This window comes from Cajanus cajan, chromosome 1 (genome assembly GCF_000230855.2).
Source record: "Cajanus cajan strain Asha chromosome 1, NIPB_CcT2T_4, whole genome shotgun sequence".
NCBI classification, from domain to species: Eukaryota; Viridiplantae; Streptophyta; class Magnoliopsida; order Fabales; family Fabaceae; genus Cajanus; species Cajanus cajan.
In genome coordinates, this window is record NC_138517.1 from 32,438,887 (window position 1) to 32,459,769 (window position 20,883).

The 20,883-nt window shown below is 29.0% G+C and overlaps 1 protein-coding gene across 1 annotated transcript; it reads left to right on the forward strand.

Moving 5' to 3' along the window:
* The first annotated feature begins 12,659 nt into the window (after nt 1–12,659).
* On the forward strand, nt 12,660–20,025 carry PEP (RNA-binding KH domain-containing protein). Its single transcript, XM_020366263.3, has 6 exons — nt 12,660–13,049; nt 14,261–14,516; nt 16,246–16,394; nt 17,180–17,434; nt 18,551–18,742; nt 19,511–20,025. Exons 1-6 carry the CDS (start codon nt 12,789–12,791, stop codon nt 19,688–19,690), a joined length of 1,293 nt encoding a protein of 430 aa, XP_020221852.1. The 5' UTR covers nt 12,660–12,788; the 3' UTR covers nt 19,691–20,025.
* The last annotated feature ends 858 nt before the right edge of the window (nt 20,026–20,883 follow it).

Genomic DNA, 20,883 nt, shown 5'->3' on the forward strand with positions numbered 1-20,883 from the left:
AATAAGATTTTAGTTAAATAATTTAAAATAATTAATGTTTCAATTATATTGTTAATTAGAAAATAATTTATTCCAAAACTAATTAAATTTTTTATATTAATTATTAGTAAAATTTAATAATTTTTAAATTAACAATTAATTGGATCGATGAAATTCGACACACACTATGATTTATTGAGCGGAATAACTTTACCAAGAGTTATTTTGTAAGTTATCTTAAATCAAACATATAAAATTCAAAAAATGTATTTATCCTTGTTTTATTTTTTAATTATCAAATATTAATAAAATACTAACTTAAAATCTTATCTAATTATATCATAATATTTTCATATCAAATTTAAAACCAGTTCTTACATTTTCGACAAATATAAATTTTTCTAAAATATTCCATCAATAATATAGCTTTTCCTACAAAAAATTTCTCATCGAAAATATAAATTTTCTGACAGATTTAATTTAATTTTTATAAGAAATCATCTTCGATTAATATAACATTTTGTATATATGATTTAATAGTAAAAGATTTTCAATTTAACGGTTAAATTTACAAAATTCACATTTAATATAAAGTTATTGAGTGGTGTAATATTTAGTAAAATTTACACTGATGTAATTATAAACCCCCTCATATATATATATTAAATGTGACTTTTACTAAGTATTACACCGCTCAAGAATTTTATATTAAATGTGAATTTGGTAAATCCAACTGTTAGATTGAAAGTTCATATCTCTCATAGATTATATATACAAAACTTTATATTAACCCAAGATGATTTGATACTTCATTTTTATAAAACAAAATTGATGTAATATATTCATTTCAAAATACATTAAAATATAAACAATTTGATTACCTTCCAGTTGTTGTTCAATTTTAACAAAATTTGATATACACTTATAAAGTGATATGAACTTTCAATTTAACGGTTAGATTTACAAAATACACATTTAATATAAAGTTATTGAGCAACATAATACTTAATAAAAGTTATATTGGTATAATTATACAGGGACAGATGTACGTTTGGAATAGTGGGCACTTGCCCCACTACTATTTGACATATACATAATTTTTTATCTAAAAAAATAATATATTTTAAAAAATAAAAATTATATTCTAATAAAATAAAAATATAAATTTAGAAAAAACGTTTATTTATTTTATATCTGTCAAATTTTTGAAAGAAATTAATTCTCATGTAATAAAAAAAATTTCTTAATAATGAATTAATTTTTTAAAAAATTTTAATTATAATATATATGTATATATATATATATATATATGTCTTAATATTCACATATATAATGTAATATATTAAAATAAAAAGTTTTTGATAAAATAAAATTTTTACCATGCATGTTTATCTTTTGTGTTTTTTATTTATTGTATACGTTGATTGAAAAAATCAAAATAGTAAAATTGTATATATTGATTAAAAAAATCAAAATAAGAAAAATCAGAAGATTTATGTTCCATTTAGAATTGTTATTATAAGATATATTTTAAAATAAATTATCATCTAAAAATATATATTAGATATTAAAAACATATTTATATCATAAATAAATTAAACTGGATTTTTATAAAATTTAACATATTTATTTTTATATTTTTAATAATGTTAAAAAGATGGACATTTAAAATAAAATTTATAAAATTTAACATTGTAAATTATTCAATAATATGTGATGTGATAACTCAAAAATTAAGTTATAAAATGATAATTATACTTATTTATATACTCTAACACATCTTACATACAAGATAAATTTATAAGTTTGTTGAAAGATAAATTTATATTCTAGTCACGATTTTGAAATTATATAAAGAAAAAAAAAATCGTGTACCTCATGTTAAAGAAAGTATATATAAAATTGTTAATAAAATATAAGTTCATTAAGATAATATACATAATACTTCAAAAAAAAAATTTAAAATTCTAATAAAAAAAAATGCTGAAAATTTTGCGACGGTTTATGACTAACTGTCGCAATGTTAAATTTGCGACGGTTTATGATTAACTGTCGCAATGTTAAACTTGCGACGGTTTATCATAAACCGTCGCAATGTTAAACAAATTTTGCGACAGTTTATGATAAACCGTCGCAATATTAAACAAATTTGGCGACGGTTTACGATAAACCGTCGCAATGTTGAACAATTTTGCGACGGTTTTGAAAAACTGTCGTATGAAGGGTCGCAATATCAAAGCGGCGACGGTTTCTAGATAACCGTCGCAATTTGTCCGTCGCAATTTATCATTTTTCTTGTAGTGGTAACAGATATATTAGTTCAATTATATGTCTGTCAAATTTATTTAACTAAAATTATTCTAATTTAGGTCTTCGAGCACTTCGTACATCTTTTGTATCATCACTAGGGATGACAAATATACCCGCTCCCGTGGGTAATACCCGAACCCGTCCCGACTTTGACGGGGAATACCCGGTTTGACCGGGTACGGGTACGGGTACGGGTATGAGTATGTACTTACCCGCCCCGTACCTGTACCCGTACTCGTCCCGTTTTTATTTTTAATTTAATACTCACTTTCAATTTTATTATATTAAAAAAAATTAATATTTTTTTATGTGTGATTATTTATTATAATATGAGATAAAGAAATAACCTAATTATAATTATAATATAATAAAAAAAATTTAAAAATATTATTTTTTTTACAAAAAATAAAAAATAAAAAAAGTTGACGGGTACGGGTACGGGTACGGGTATACCTGATATCCGACGGGAACGGGAATGAGAATAAAAATCTATACCCGACAGGTATGGAGACGGGGACGGGGATGAGTTTAACTCGCGGGGACGGGGACGGGTATCATGAAACCCGTACCCGACCCGCCCCGTTGCTATCCCTAATCATCACCTATAATGTCCATTATTGAGACACCATTTTTTTTGCTGTTACAAAACTAAAGACTTCTATTACAATAACACAAAAAAAAATTGACAATAAATATTAAATGAATTGCAAAAATGTAAGTATAAAAAATAAAAATATTTATTTTAAATTATAAAAACAAAAAAATTAAAAATGATAAGCATAAAAATTTTAAAAACAAAACTGTTTTAAACTATAGAAATTAAAAGATAAAATAAATTAAACTATAAAGACTAAAAATATATTTTAATTATTTTTTAAATAAATACTATTTATTAATGGACTAAAACTTGAATTTTAATAATTTTATCCATAATTCAAGCCGTCATCGGTCACTCCTACAACGGTCGCTAGTGTTAGCAAATATTTAATCCATTTGAATTACTTGCCTAGGTTTTGGGTTGTAATTAAGCGGCCTATTTAACCTATTAAGTAGAGTAATACTTTTTTTAATTATATTATTAATACAAAATATTTATTAATTTTACCAATAATTAATATATGTTAAAAGATCTGACTAATCAACACCTTTAATAAAATTTATTCTTTCAACTGCATATTCTAGTAATTTAAGACAACTATATATAGGAATGGTTACGACAACTATAAGTATGAATGGTCATAGTCATAATGTGACTTATTAAATGCCGATTAGTATTAATTCAAATCCTGTTGCTTGGCTTGTTGCTTCATATTAGAAATCTAACGACTAAATTTGGAGCGATTTCATTTAATCATACTGGATTTTTATTGACTAGTTTCATATTCTCGCTTTACTCTATTATTAAAAAAATATATTTTACACATATTATAAAAAATTAATTATTTATATTAAATTTTACTATTTATATATATATATATATAAATATATTTATTATAAATATTAAAAGAAATAATGCAACTGAAAAAAATCATCCATTAAAGAAAAAACATTTTTAAATAATATCATTAAATGATGTAAGAGAGAGAGAGAGAGCGAGGGAGAGAGAGAGAGGGAGAGAGAGAGAGCGAGGGAGAGAGAGCGAGGGAGAGAGAAAGAGAGGGAGAGAGAGAGGGAGAGAGAGAGAGAGAGGGAGAGAGAGAGAGAGGGAGAGAGAGGGATAGAGAGAGAGAGAGAGAGAGAGATAGAGGGAGAGAGAGAGAGAGAGAGAGGGAGAGAGAGAGAGAAAAGGAAAAAAAAAACAAAGAGGATGTGTGATTTCATAATGATAATTCTCATGGAACACGTTAATCAAAGAAAAAACATTTCCAAACAACATAGTTGCTCGATTGCTTCAATGTGTTTTATGCAACTTGACTAAAACCACTCGAATTGAATGTCATTTATGATAGATGCAACAAATTTAACGTGTTTCAATTTGAATTATTTGAGTTTGGAATCATCTTTGAACATCTCTTTCTCTCTTGTAAGATTGTTTATTTTGCTAGTGTTGTCTACTTTTATTTATTAAGATTCCAAATTATTTTTGGTTAAAACTTTTATTTAGTTCTTTATAATATTTTTTTATTTCAATTTAGTCTCACTTTAATTTTTTGTTTTAATTTAGTCTCTAATAATTTAAATTATTGTAATTTGGGACTTCCGTCCAAATGATTTAAACGGAGTTAACTAGTGACCACGTGAATGTCACGTAGATGGATCCCAAATTCCTTGAATACACCCGGAACCAGAACGGCTCATTCTGAAACCTAAACGGCCAGTTCTGGTTCCTGAATTTTCGTGGATAAAATCTCAACGTACAAAGCATTTCAAACACAAGATTTGGTAATATTGTCAATGGGGATTGATAACTTCGATTGCTAAACATTTAGGCTATACAGTGTATCATTAAGGACGATGCAGTGTATCACTAAGGATAATGGTAGCAGGTTTTATTTCATTGTTAGTCAAACTGGAGTGAACCACTTACTACCAAATTGACACTATACAATCAATGATGAATTTTTGAACTTTTTCAGTATATGTTATTTCATGTGCATTCTCAGTAATTTCTTTGAACTTTTTTAGTATATGTTATGTTCTGAATTTTTATTTTCAGTTTCTGAATCATGTTTCTGTCTTTGAATTTATGATATGTTATGAATTTTTATTTTCAATTTTTGAATCACATTGCGGCATTTTGGTTAAGATTTTGAACTGGATAAGTTCAAATCAAAGAAAGATTTTGAAAGGTTTTATTTATTTGATTTTTTTTAGTTTTATTCATAAATAATATTAATTTATTGTATTTTTATTAATATATATATAATGAAAAAAATATATAATAAAAAGCATGAAGTTAGTGTTCTGGAAACAGACTGTTCTGAATCCAGAAGGCCCGTTCTAAAAGTAGAACGGCCTGTTCTGGTTTCAGAACGGCCCGTTCTGATGCACTCATGTTATGTTAAATTTGCATTTGGAACGGCCCATTCCAGTTGCAAAATTAACACATAACATGTGCAAGCAGAACGGGTCGTTCTGGTTCCACGTGTATTCATGAAGTTTGACATCTACCTGTTCATCTACGTAGCATTCACGTGGCCACCAGTTAACTCTGTTTAAATCATTTGGACAGAAGTCCCAAATTGCAATGATTTAAATTATTGAGGACCAAATTGAAACAAAAAATTAAAGTGAAACTAAATTGAAACAAAAAAATATTATAGAAGACCAAATAAAAGTTTTAACCAATTATTTTTCTAATAGTATTCGTAATCGATCTACATGTATTATTGGATTTTTTTTTTTTTATTTCTTATCGATGGTATATTTCATTAAGATATATTGGAATTGAATTTCTCCTCTGTAACTTTGTTGGGTCGTTCTTCTATTTATTTTGTTCAGCTTGATGTTTAAGGTTTTTTTCAACTTTGCAGCAACATATTTCTCAATCTATTTTTTGTCCATATATATGTAATCGACACTTTATGTAATATTGGGTTAAAAAAAGTATTTATTAACTTTCATTAATACTAATATATATATATATATATATATATATATATATATATATATATATATATATATATATATGTTAATCACTTATATATTGTTAGTGTAAAGTTTTTTTTACACTGACAACCAATTATATTCTTTAATTGTGCTATGTTACTGTAAACACATTTACTTTTAACAGTAACATGACACAATTAAAAAATATAATTAATTGTCAGTGTAAAAAAACTTTACACTGACAGTGTATAAGTGATTATCTCTCTATATATATATTATTTATAAAAAAGGTCTTGCAACTAGTTTTGAAGGACATTGCATGATACATCTATTAATTTTCTCTTTACTTTTTTTCCTTCTTAAAATTGGATGTAAGTTTATCATTGTTATTTATTTTGTATATATATAAATTAATCTTTTGAAATATATCAAAATATATATAAGAAACCACTAAGGCATGATGTAATTAATAACGTAGGCCTTAGATTTATAGGGCCTATGCGTGCATGTATGAAGAAAGTAGATGGAGTTACCAAAAAAAAAATGAAGAAAGTAGATGGGTTTTTGGATGTATTATGAGATCAATGATTCCGAAACTTTTCGTGGCTCCTAAAGAACACTGCCAGTGATATTCGCTTATCTTCTTGATGCTTTGTTTAGGAAAATTGAGAGAAGTTAAAAACAAAAAAAAAAACATGAATGAGTGGGCCTGACTTTTCTGCTAGGGATATAGAGGGGTTGACGTTGGAGGAATTAGACCTCTTGTCACATAGTAAGTGTCGAAGGAAGCAAAAGGTAGTGGATGTGTATGCCTGTAGGTTTCTTGGAGGTTCTCTTTCGGTGGATAATGAAAAAGATAGTGAGGCGTGTGAGGGTATCATACAAAGATGTTATCTCGGGGGTTGATGGAGGCTCTGATTCTCAAGCTTCTAGTATGGACGAGGACCATATATGCTTGAATAAGATTTGGAGAAAGACTTCATTGCTTATGCTACAAGGACCAATAGGAGAAAGGGCCAGGTTGTGAATGATAATTGGATAGGGTCTAAAGGACCTTAAGGAAAAGGTGCAAGAGCCTTGTGGTAAAGGGAGTAGGGTGTCTTATGCTGTGTGTGAGGGTTGGGTTGCGAATCTCATAGTGGTGTTAGTGAAAGCAAGAAATTGAATATCCTATCAGCTACACATGGGGAACTATCGCAAGTATTCAGAAGAATATTTTAATGGGTTCCGCAACAATGACAAAGGTTAACCAGTCGAGGGTTCATAAGGGATCCTCCTTAAACTGTTGAACCTAAGATTATAAAAGTTGATGAGCCCCATAAGCTGGGAGTTAGTGACCTTATTGAGAAGGTTGAAGTCCAGCCGAGCCTCAAGATTGATGTTGGGCTGGTTCAAGAAATCCCAATTTGCTTACCCATTGTATTTCAATATGGGAAGAAAAGATAGATATTAGAAGGTGTTAATAAATTTTTTTTATTTTTTAAAATAGTGAAGTAGTAATGTTAATAATAAAGAATTTTAAAAAAGAGATACATTAAATACATTATTTTTATATTGGTTTGTCTTAATTATTGAGATTATGTCCAGTTTTCAATCCAATCAGATTAAATGTCATTATCTTAAACAAGTTTATAAAAGTTACACCAGTGTTATAATTTTATATTAAATGTGAATTTTATAAATTCAACTGTTAGATTGAAAGTTCTTCACTCTTAGATCATATATTCAAAATTTTATATTAATCTAAGATGATTTGATACTTCATTCTTGTAAAACAAAATAGATGTAATATATACATTTCAAAATATACTAAAATATAAACACTTTAATTACCTTCAAGTTATTATTTAATTTTAAAAAAATTTAATATAAACATATGAAGTGATATGGACTTTCAATCTAACAGTTCGATTTACAAAATTCACATTTAATATAATTATTAAGCAATATAATATTTAGTAAAAGTTACATCAATATTATTATATCTCTTCTCATATACATATCTCACCATGAATTTCCCTTATGTTCTAGAAATTATTTACTTATGTTCTAGGCTTCTAGCACGAGTCTGTTATTAACTTGCCAAAACCCACAACTATTTGATTTTGAAAATTAGGCATATGTCTTCCTCACTTATATTATGTAGGGTTTGTGCTTTATTCCATGCTTCAATAATAATGAATATGGTTGATCTATTGTTATATTAGTCGGTTCTTTTTAATAGCTATTATAGAATATATTTTTTTTTTTAATATAAAAATATATTGGATAAGATAAAGATCTATTACTATATTAACAAGTTATTTTTTAATAGCTATTATAAAATATACTTATTTATTTCTAATATAGAAATATATTGGATACGATAAATATTTATTGTTATATTAATCAGATTTTTTTAATAACTATTATAAAATAAACTTATTTATTTCTTATATAAAAATGTATTAGATAAGATAAAGATTTATTGTTATATTAGCGAGTTCTTTTTTAATAGCTATTATAAGATATACTTATTTATTTCCAATACAAAAATGGATTGAATAAGATAAAGATCTATTGTTATATATAGCCAATTCTTTTTTAATAACTACTATAAAATATATTTATTTATTCTTAATACAGAAATGGATTAGGATTAAAATATTTACAAAATATTGTGTGTGGAGGTTGAGGTGGCTAACAGAATTAATATTTTTGTTTTGTTTCTCTATTTCTAGTAAAAGTCATATCATTTATTAATTAACTATCATTTCTAATGTTGTATATTGAAGTATAATGAATTTATACGTAGTAGAAACTTGACATATATAATATATTTGAAATTATTTTATGTTTCATTTTAATTATTTTAGTTTTTCTCTTATATTAGTTTCACATGGTGTAGATTGAGAAGAAAAGATGTAAGCATAGTCAATACCATAATTACTTCAAGAAAACATAAAAAAGAAAAGTTTAAGGAGATAATTATATTTGTTGTTGCTTGTGTGGTTTATATGCTTATGGGTGTAGTAACATGGTACTATAATAATTATTTTGTTAAAGAAACAACTCATAATTGGGAATTGGAGCGACGTAGTTTCCTTAATCATCTTTATAAAGGGACAGAAAAAGATTGCATTGAATAATTAAGGCTTAGTAAGAGTGCGTTTTTTCAAACTTTGTAGAATTTTACAAGAAAATGAAGGATTAGTGAGAACAAGAAATATTTCAATAATTGAAGCAACAACAATGTTTTTACATATCCTTACTCACAACCTAAAGTACATAATAATACACTTTAGTTATTGTCGATCTAAAGAAATAATACATAATCAATTTAATAGTATCTATTAAAAACTATAATGAAAATGAGTCGAGACTACTTATATTATTAAGGTAAAATTTTAATTTTAATTAAAAAAAATTAACAATAACTATGATACTATATCTTATTTTTTTCTATAAAAAAAATAGGTAGATCCTTTAGAGTATTTAGATTAAAAATGTATCAAATTAAGAAATGGAAGAAAAAATAAGAAAAAAAAATAATATTGAATGGATTCTACAATATTTATAAAATTGTTACAAGATCTTTGATTCACGATTCTATTAGTTTTTGTCTCTTTTCTCACACTTCTATCATCTTTCAAACAATGAAAAAATTTACTTTCCCTGGCATTTTTTTATGTACTTTTCTCTTCGCAAAATTATAAAGAATGTATATATAAGGATGTTCACGGATTATTTGAATTGGTTTGAGTAAAAAAAAAATCCAATTTAAAGGCTAAATCAATTTGTTTTTTTAATTGGATTTGGATTATTTTCTTAAAAAATATCCTATCCAATTTAATTTAATAAAATGAGGATTGGACTGAAGGGATACCTCAGTTTTATCAAATCATCTTTATTAATATTTTAATTTTTATTACTTTTTTTTATTATAAGATGATTATATCATTTCATTAATTATAATAAAATTGATACAAACAAGTGTATGACTAAAAATAAGTAGACTAGCATAAAATCTATGGATATTTTCACTAGAATATGTAGACTTATCTACCACAAAATTCATCATAGAGTTGTGAATCAAATTAAGTTTTTTTTATACTTAAAGTTAAAATAAAACCAAACTCATTATTTATATAGGAGTTAGAGTGCATGTCATCAAAAACTTGATTTTAGTCAAGTTCAAAAATGACATTGTAGAAATGCATACCAATGACTCAAGTGATTGTTGCTGCCAATTGGGATGATGCCTCTACTTCATGAACAGTAAGGTTATTTGTATGATAAGACCTCATCGCTAAAACAAATTCACCTTTTTTCATTTCTAATACAAGTTCTCATACCATAGGTATTCAAATTTGTAAAAATAAAGATGTCTATGTTTCACTCCAACATGCCATAAATAGATTTAATCCAATTGACAATTAGTAGCATAATTCGAATTTTGACAAAATGCACTTGCAACTTGCAACAAGCAACTGTCCAATAACACTCTAGTGTCATATGTAATCTTTGGTAGCATTGAGTGACATATTTATTAACTTTTCTAAATCTTCCCAAACCTTCTCATTACGGTGACATCACAAATACCAAATAATGGATATAAAATTTTTGGTCTTTATTTAGATATTTTAGAATATAAAAAATGCATTCATTAAGACTATCAACATTATCCACAATTGGGCTAATATGATTTTAGTATCCAAAATGTCTCCACACATTTACTACATGAGAGTAATCAAAGAAAGCATGCAATCTAAATTCAAAATAAGATTGTGGAGAAAAGATAAACACTAGAAAAAGGATTGAATAATGTATATCAAAACTCACACACTTTTCATAGTGAAGTAGTAACTCTAGTCAGATGAAGTACGAAGAGCATTCAAATGGAATAATGAATATTTTTATACTGATTCATCTCAACCACTAAGACTACATCTAATTTTCAATCCAACCAGATTCAGTTCTACTATTTTTAAATAAAGATAAAAGTATTCTTTCAATAAGTCACTTGTAGCTCAACCTTAAGTATTTTTGGACTTGCTTCTTCAAGCAACTACCTAAATATTCTTTTAATGAGTCTTTCTAGGCTTAAAAATCAAACCTCTCCACACTCAAAACAAGTATTCTTTTTTAGAAAAATCTCTCTAGACTCAACCTTATAACAATGGTTATGAAGGTTACATAAGTGTTGTGTTTGTCTCACTTAGACATTACAACCAATACAAAGCAATGAGTGTTTACAAGAAAGATTAAATTTATAAACGGTATGTTTCTATACAAATCTATCTATATGTTTGTTCTCTCTTATATTTGTATATGTATCCCTTTTTTCTTGACTTTGAACCTTCTTATATAGTATCTTAGAGAAGATGACTATTGCAACACTCTAAGTCCAACTCACAAGTTTGTTTCGTTTATCTTCATTGTCTTTCCTTATGATAACAAATAATTGTTTGATTCATTTAATGTGAGCATTGCATTAAATGTATTTCACCAAATGTACCTTTTATTTTATCAATAAGACTACTTATCAACTTTTCATATTAAACGAGGCTTGCAGAAGTAATGCCAGTGTAATACAACAACAACAATGACTTTATTTACTTTTCTTCGTGATTTTAGGAATCTTTTTCCTTGGTCTTGACGAAAAGTATAATCTTATTTTCTTTAACAAATTTATGAGTTCTAAGATAATTTTCTAGTTCAATTTGTTAAAAAATGAAACATTCAATAAGTTTTTATCATTACCCTCAATGCATAGTAAATATTTAATGTATATAAAATAAGTTGTATGTTTTGTTTTATTTACATCATTTTATAAATAATTTACATCTTACACTTCATCTTATAAGTAAATATTTTCTCTTATAAAAATATTTTATTTGTTAATATTAAAATTCTAAATTCAAAGAATCCAAAATTACTTTTGACTTAACAAAAATGCGTAAAATAGAGAAGTAATAAGACAAGTGACATTTTTCAAACCAGATATAATTCGGTTTCAAATATTAATTTTTTTAGATGTCTTATTTCTTATATGAATAAGAATGAAGGAACAAAATATAGAAAATGACCATCACTTTAACACTTGATCATCACACTTAGTTTCATACTTATTTAGTGAATTAATGAATACTTTGAGACTTCAATGCGACTAAACTTACGAAAATTAAATGATTAAACTTACTAAAACATAAAACACAGTCTATAAGTCAAAGGTAAAATAAAAATATTTGTTTATTAAAATGATCAGAGATTGGTTTGAATCGTGTTGATTGATGATCACAATTTGAAAATCAATTTGATGAATCATATAAAATTTTATAAAAAAAAAAGTTCTATTTTTTTTTTTGTTTTAATCGGTTTCTGATTTATTTTAATCATCTCGACTTTTCTTCGAATGGAATTAAATTTGAACACCCCTAGTCTTAAATATATTTTTCATTTTTCTAACTTAAATTAATTTTTGTAAGAGCAAAATAGAGAGATGTACAACCAAGTGAAGGAAAAACACACAAAATATACGAGTTTTAACTATATGATAAGAACGAGTAAAGAAAGAAATCGATAATTTATATTTATATAATAATTTAATTTAATATAAAAGAGAAATCAAATTATACCGTAACGTTTCCTAACTATTATACTATAAATAATAATAAATAATTTTAATCAAGATAATATATACGTTTATAATATAAATTGTCACTTTATGTAAAAAAAAAAAACACATTACATAATAACAAAATAAGTTTTAAAAATAAAAAAATGAGAGAAATACGCATCACGCGATTAGCACGAGTGGCATAGTGAGAAGAAAAAAGAAAGAGTGAAGTGAAGTTGTAGCCAACCAGTGTGTTTCTTTTCGTTCCCTCTTTCCCTATACGCTCAAAGACCTCGACTTGACCCCACCCTCTCTCTCTCTCTCTCTCTCTCTCTCTCTCTCTCTCTCTCCTATGGCCACCGCCCAGAACGGCACCGCCGCGAAGTCACTCTCGCCGCCGGACAATGCCTCCGCCGAGACGGAGTTCGAGGCCGCCGCGCCGGAGAAGAGATGGCCGGGGTGGCCCGGCGACTGCGTCTTCCGTCTCATCGTGCCGGTGGGGAAAGTGGGAAGCATCATTGGGCGCAAGGGAGAGCTCATAAAGAAGATGTGCGAAGAAACTCGATCCCGCATTCGCGTTCTCGACGCTCCTCTCGCCACTCCTGATCGAATTGTACGTCTCTATTCTCCTTCCTAGCCTAGGGTTTTTGGTTTTTATTTTTTTAATCTTTAATTTCACCTCTTTCCAGTGCTACCCAATTACCCTAATTTCTGTAAATTTCTTGGTTCCCTGTAAAATTCTCAGCTTTCGTTTAATTTAGGTCAATGTGCTTCCACTTATCTTCTATAGGTACCCGTGGTAGTGTAATACACTTTTTTTTCTTCTTCCCATTTTCTTTGCCTGTGAGTTTAAAATTAGAAATAACGCGTTATTAAAGTTAATAATTTTTATGGAAATGATTGAATGAGGATGTCACACTTTTTGCCTATTCGAATTAAATTCATTACAGTAGCGTTACTACTTATAGCATAAAACATTTTTGCTGTTTGGGAAAACGGGCTTTTTCCACTTTCCAATGTAGAAAAGTTAAGGGAAGAACTTGTTTGGATCCTGTCTTATTAATGTTTTTGAGAACTTCTGTATCAGAAAATACTCTTTGTTTCTGGTAGAGAAGCTCCAAAACATGCTTCTAGCTTGTACCCAAAAGCTTGAAGAGTGGTGCTGAATTTAAACGTAGCTACAATACGAACAAGTTTGAATGTGTTTTGTTTCGCTTTCTGCATTATTTATGCTTTCCTCTCATTAAATGTGTGTTTTATGGCCTGTTTGGATGCACGTAAGTTAGATGTGGATCACGTGGAAGCTAATAATACTAGCTTTTGCGACCATTTCATTATTTTGGATGTGGAAATATGTTAATAGTAATACGCCGGTTGTCAAATTGCAACCAGACATCCACTTAGTTGGTGTTGTATTTTGGGTTTTACGTTTGTTTTTGTAGTTCGACTTCTGTTTTATCATTACTTGGTTGCTATATGTGGTTTGTGTCCTTCATTCCATGTCAAAGTGTTGCTTTTGTTTCTGGTTTGTATGGACTATTGGTTGGGGCTCTGTATAGAGTCTTTATGTGTATGAGGTTAGAATGCTTTTTAGTTTCTTGTAGAAAGTGAATGGAAGTTGATTCTGCAGTTCAGTTGCTTTGTTGTTTGTAGTTTGTATATTGCTGTTCGGATGATAAATGTATGCTTGCTCACCAACTCTTTTTGAACGTTTTCCTATGATGAGGGCCTTTATTTATTTGTGCATTTGTTTCTGTTTTATACTGAATGTGTGTTTTTTTTTTTTTTTTTTAAATTTTTTTTTTTTTTTTTTATTTCTTATAGGTACTTGTATCAGGGAAGGAAGAGCTGGAGGCAGCTCTTTCCCCTGCAATGGATGCTGTAATAAGGGTATTCAAGCGAGTCTCTGGATTATCTGAAACTGATGCTGAGAACAAAGATTCTGCTGCTGGTCTTGCATTTTCTTCAATTCGTTTATTGGTGGCATCAACACAGGCTATTAATTTAATTGGAAAGCAAGGCTCGTTAATCAAATCTATTCAGGAGAGTACCGGTGCTTCTGTTAGAGTACTGTCAGGAGGTATGCTTCCTGTCATGTTATCCAATTATATGTCTATGATGATCCCTCTAATTCTTTGTAGCAATTGTTTTGTGTATTCTATTTTATGGACTAATGTTATGTGAAGCATAGGTGTCAATCCTACGTAGTAGTGGTGTGGATCGCTTGACCATAAAAGGATGCTATACTGAAATAGCAAATAATCCATGCTTAACAGACACACAACATAAAAACAACAAAGGAACATGTTTATCATTCATACTCAAAATAAATGCGAATAGTCATTATTAATATAGGCTTACTCCCTCATCTCGAAAATAAGCAACAAAATCACATGTATGCTGGCCTTCATTTAATTGTGGTTTTATTTTCAATGACAATTTTTTATTCATGATATCAATCTTCAAATTGAAGGGTAGTTTAAGAATTTTTTTTAAACTACAATTAGGACAATTAAATGATACTAATTAACTTTCTTAATTAGTTTTTTTTTTATTCGAAACTGGGGGGAGTAGCTAATAACAATAATAATGAAAAATGATTAATGTAAGACTGATATAATGAAGGTGCAAAAGCCAGAAAAAAAAAAGAGGAGAGATGCTGTGAACCTGGAGGAAAAGCCACTATGCTACCAGGACTTTGCCAGGAAAACAATGGGCTGAGCTGGAACACCCCTTATCTGCCATTATATGGCTGTATAAATAAGAAAATGTAAACAAAGACATGGACTAAGGAGAGAGATAACAGGTGTGAGTTGCTGAAAACCAGACAAAAAAAGGGATCATTGCATCACCCCACCAGTTTCCTTGAAAATACTGACTTGTAGTCAGCAATGTTAGAGTTGTGGCGGCTGTCATCATGAATTAGTTCTTGGTTTGTGGAGGCAGCGCCTTGGAGTGAGATGAGATTAACTAGTAAGAAGAGAAATAGTTACCAAAAATGGATGTCCTAGTTTTGTAAATAACAAGAGGGAAAAAGCAAGTTAGTATGGGGAAACCTATAAAAATAATTCTCCCATCTTTCTTTGATATCTTGATTTGTGAGCAAAATTGTACACTCTTCACCTTTAATACATTTCACATGATCCAAATATCTTGTTTTTTTTTTCTCCTATTTTTGGCAAGATTATATAACTTATGTTCTCCATTCTTTGTACCAAGACCATCTCCTCAAAAGCTTTAAATCATGCTTCACTTACAACTTTCCTTGTCTCATTTGTAGCATTCCCAAGAAAGCAATATCTTCTAACTAGTAAATTTATATTAGTTGTGTCATATAGATGAAAATGCCCTAGGCTTATTCAAGTATATGATTATTCTACTATATAATGTTGTTGTTGTGTAGTTAGACAACGACCATATAGTCTTAAATAGTAACTTTTTGTACCATCAACTTGTGCATTGATGAGTATTGTGAATAGACATAGTTGATAGGTAAAATTGATTATGCCCACTGAACTTTCTTATGTATTTTGCATTAGAATCTGCATATAAGTGCTTGTCCTTGCTGCTAGGTATCCTTGTGTCCCTGTCCTGTTTACTTTTGAATGCAATAATTACTGTTCCCAGATTAAAATAAGACCTCTTCCAGACTAGTAATTCTTAAACTCCATATTTCTTGTCAAATCTGGATGCAATTATACTAATGATCAGAGTGCATCTTTTCTCTTCTTTCATTGTAGCATGGCATTCTAGTTAGCATTCAGTGATTTAATATATATTATTTTTAATGCCAAATCATTTTCATGAAGATGAGGTGAAACTTTATGCTACTGCGGATGAGAGAATTGTTGAAATGCAAGGAGAAGCCTTCAAGGTCCTTAAAGCTCTAGAAGCAGTAGTTGGCCATCTTAGGAAATTTTTGGTTGATCATAGTGTTCTTCCCCTATTTGAGAAAACTGTAAGTTCTTACTTTTCTTGATTAAATTAGAAAACATCTTATGGTCTCTCTGCCGCTCAACTTTCACCAATTATGTTACTGTGCCCTTTCTTTGATATTCTGCTGATGACTGTTTCGAGGAAGTTGCCATCTAAGATATGCATTGAGATTGTTCATCTTTGCTGCATTTTCAATTTTCATAGTTCTTTGATATGTTTTTGCTTTTTCTATTTGGAGGATATTTTACCCTTTTATAAATGGGCATGTGAGTGAGAATTGCTGAAACTTTATAAACTCTATTTAAGTCATATCTCTAGTTTAGTCCATCCTCCTTGATGGCATTTGGTGGGTCGGGCTTGGGCTAATTGTTGGACTCAAGATAACACATTGAGTTTTAAATAGAGATAGAAATTTTTTAGGTCAGTTTTGACTACAAACACAGGTTTTCCTCCTAACAGAGTATCCTCCTTCAAAACATAAGGAATAACAACCTGACACCTTAATTGCCTTTTGCAAGTCTGTAACACAACTTACTTATCACTAAAACTGTCAAATCATAACCTATGACTGCTTCATCTGAAATTCATGTAAGACTAATAGTTTCCTGATAAAGAATTATAATTATCAAAATCAGATATTGGTCTATCACTGATTCACTGTGATATTTGGCTTAAAAGTACAAAGCAACATATATTTTCTGATTTGAATTGCTACTGTATTTTGTTAATGTAATCATTTAAGAAAATGATTAGTGTATTATTTTCTGATTTTACACTATTGTATGTGATTTCTGTTTATTGTTGAAGTACAATGCGCCCATCTCACAAGACCGTCAGGCAGAGACATGGTCTGACAAATCACTGCTGCATACTACTTCACAAACTAGCATTTTTGCTGATATTCCTCTTTCAACAAAAAGGGATTCTATCCTAGCTGACCGAGAAAGTCAATTGGACTCATTACTCCCTTCCTCCACTATGTCTCTCTATGGACAAGAATCTTCACTTTCTGGTATTCGTTCTTCAGCTCTTGGCCGTGTTGGTGCTCCTATTGTTACTACGGTTAGTTATATTAACCCTTCACATGTTTTCTGATCATTGCCTTACATGAAATTTACTGGGGAAGGGGACTGATATATGTGATTGCCTCTATTTTGTCAAGTGTTATTGCTTGTTGTAAAATAATGTTACTGTGTGTGATTGCCTCCATTTTCTCATGTTTACTACTTGTGAATAAATGTGTGCGTGCCTCTATTACATCAAGTTTTACTACTGGTTGCAAATAATGTCTCTAGTTTTACTACCTGTTGTAAAAAAATATGTATGCAATTATGGAACCCAGACAAAATTTTTAGCGGGTGCAAAAATTTAACACATGATAAAAAAGATGCAACAAGGACTAATAAATGAAGAGAAAAATTGTAACATTAAACTTAAAATGCTAGTCAGAAAGTGCAAAGTTAAACTTATATTTTAAAAATATTTTTTTAAGCATGCGACATTCCTAGCCCCTTCAATTGGTGGGATTTTCCACAAACTACAGCCAAAAAAGCTGTCATTTAAATCCAAATATTAGAGGGGCAATTTTTGTTTATATTTTTTTTTTATGTATAAGATGCTAACAAAATTCTTAATTTTAGGGGGGGTGGGGTAACTGTCCCTATTTACCTATACTTAGTTCCATTGCTGTGTGTTATTGCCTCTATTTTTTACTACTTGTTCCAAAATAATGTGTGCACGTCTATTATTGTGGGCTGAAGGGGGGCTCTTGCTTGAGGAGACATATTAGACTAATTATTTGAGTCTTCATGTATTGGCTTAAACTTTTGAATGATTGTTTTTGAAAATAATAATTATCTACTGATTTTTATGCGGGACTTTTTGAAAATAGGAACATTTTACTGGTCTAACTTTTGGGTTCTGAATCATTAATTTATTGCTTTTTCTACATTTACTCTTGCACCTCTTAAATCACATGATGATCTGCCTCTAGGCCTAGTTATTACATGGATGTTTAAAATTTGTAATAGCTTATGATGTATATTGACTTCTTGTGTAGTAACTAGTAAGCATTTAAATGTGTTTGCTCATACTCCAGTCCAGTCTACATATTTTGTTTATTTATCTCTTCTGTATTGATAGTCATGCTATTCTTTATTCCTCCTTTCCACTTATCAGGTAATACAAACAATGCAAATACCACTGTCGTATGCGGAGGACATAATTGGTATTCAGGGGGCTAATATTGATTACATTCGCCGCACTAGTGGAGCCATATTGACTGTGCAGGAGAGCAGGGTGCCTGATGAAATCATCGTGGAAATAAAAGGCACCTCATCTCAGGTTCAAACAGCACAACAGTTGATTCAGGTAGGAGACTTCAGAAGCTTTTTCTTCTAGTAAAAAAGTGATATTTTTCTGTTTCTGTTACTCCTGTTGTATGATTATCATAATTACATTAGCGTATGTGCATGTTTGGATGGGGGTGGTAGTTAGTATTTATACATGGGGAGGTCTTTCCTTTACATATTTCTATTCTAGGCGCTCATTTTGTAGCTATTAATGCTTCAGTTGGTAGAATGCTTTTGGAACATTCACTATTTCTTGATTTTCTCGTCCTTATTTTCTTGCCTGAAATCTTTTTATTACAAGCACAAAGTGTTACTTTATAGTGAAAGCTGAGGATTGAAACACACTAAATTCAATTCTGTTTATAACAGGGAAGTATGAAATAAAAGACGATTTCAGATGAAAACATGGTAATTTTGATTCATAAATATCTCTATATAATAAACTAAGTAGGTACATTTTAAGCGGACACTTACCATGTTACTATTTTGTCTGGAAGTTAATAGTTGGGTGTTTTCCTTACTTCAACCTGAATAGGCCAGTCTTTTGGGATTTAGTCTTTTGTCTTTGGCTGATGGATAAGACTAACTTTTCAAAGATAGTATCCATTCCTGAAGTGACATGCTCATGCACAACACAAGACAAAATTAAGCACAAGTGTGAAATTTTCACCTTATGTTTTGTTTGACTGACACTTGATTAGAGTACTTACCATCAGGGTATAATTTCTGTTGGAACAATTGATTAATTTTGCTTTTGCTCACAGAAATTATTTTCATTGCATTGCAGGATGTTGTAAGCAATCATAACGAACCTGTCTCTAGCAGTTACGGCAGGCTAGATGCAGGTCTGAGGTCTTCATACTCTCAGTTGGGCCCTGCATCACGCCTCTCATCTTCCTTGCCCTCACAACCATACACAGGTTATGGAGCTTCTGGTTTAGGAGACTACAGTACATTCAGGCTTTAAAATGGTTTCCCTATATTCAAGGTACTCCATTTGGACTGCTTTCTTTCTAATTGGGTCTGATTGGAGAGAATTAATGCTTTAATACATCATGAAGCCTTAGAAAATCTTGTTTTTATGTATTTGATATCATCTTGTATCGTGGGTAATTTAGAGGTCTCAAATAGTTGAGAATTTTTATAGAAAATGTAATGAAATATTAATTAGCCATTTTGATGATGTTTGTTTTTGTTAAGTGCGCATGTGGAGCATGTTGCAATACCAAATTTCGATACTGTATTATTTGTTAGATATTTTAGAAGTTAAAGTCTCATTAATTAATTTCGTTAATTTTTAAATTCATCTTTTTATGAAAATAGGATATTATATTATCTACTTCTAACTTTCACACTTTCATAAACTTATATATATATATATATATATATATATATATATATATTAACTTGGCCTGTTTTACTTGTGTTTTATTTGCTGTTTTCATTTTCTATTTTCACTTTTTAATTACAAAACTTCGACCTTATTTTCAATTTGTTCCATATTTTTCAAGATTTGTTGAAAACAGGAAGCAAATCGAATACAAGGTAGCAGTTTTGTAATTTAAAAAAAACAAAGCCCTACTTACTCGCGTCTTCATTTATGTTTTTCACTTTTTAATTACAGAATTGATACCTTGTTTTCATTTTATGTCGTGTTTTCATTTTATGTCGTGTTTTTCTTCTACAAATCTTTAATAACCGGAAACAAATTGAAGACAAGGTGGCAATTTTGTAATTAAAAAGTGAAAACAGAAAATGAAAATGCAAATAAAATAATGATGTTATTTTCATAAATTTAAATAATTCCTTAATAAAATCTTTAAAAATCTGATTAATTAAAATACGATGTTTAAATATAGAAAATGAATTAAAATTTCATTTAAATACTTCAAAATAAATTTCAAGTTTCATTATCACAGTGGTCGAGCAATAATTAAATATTAATTAATAATATTTAACTATAGGATATATCATTATTATGTATGAGAAAATTTTTAGGGTTTTTTTAATCAGAACATTAGGGAAATATTCTTGAATTAAGAGATTTTTCTCAATTTCGTTATCGTTTATAATTTTATCATTTTCAATTTTATTTGAATTGGATTTTAATATATATAATTTTAAAATTTATAAATGATTAAAATAATTTTACATTAAAAT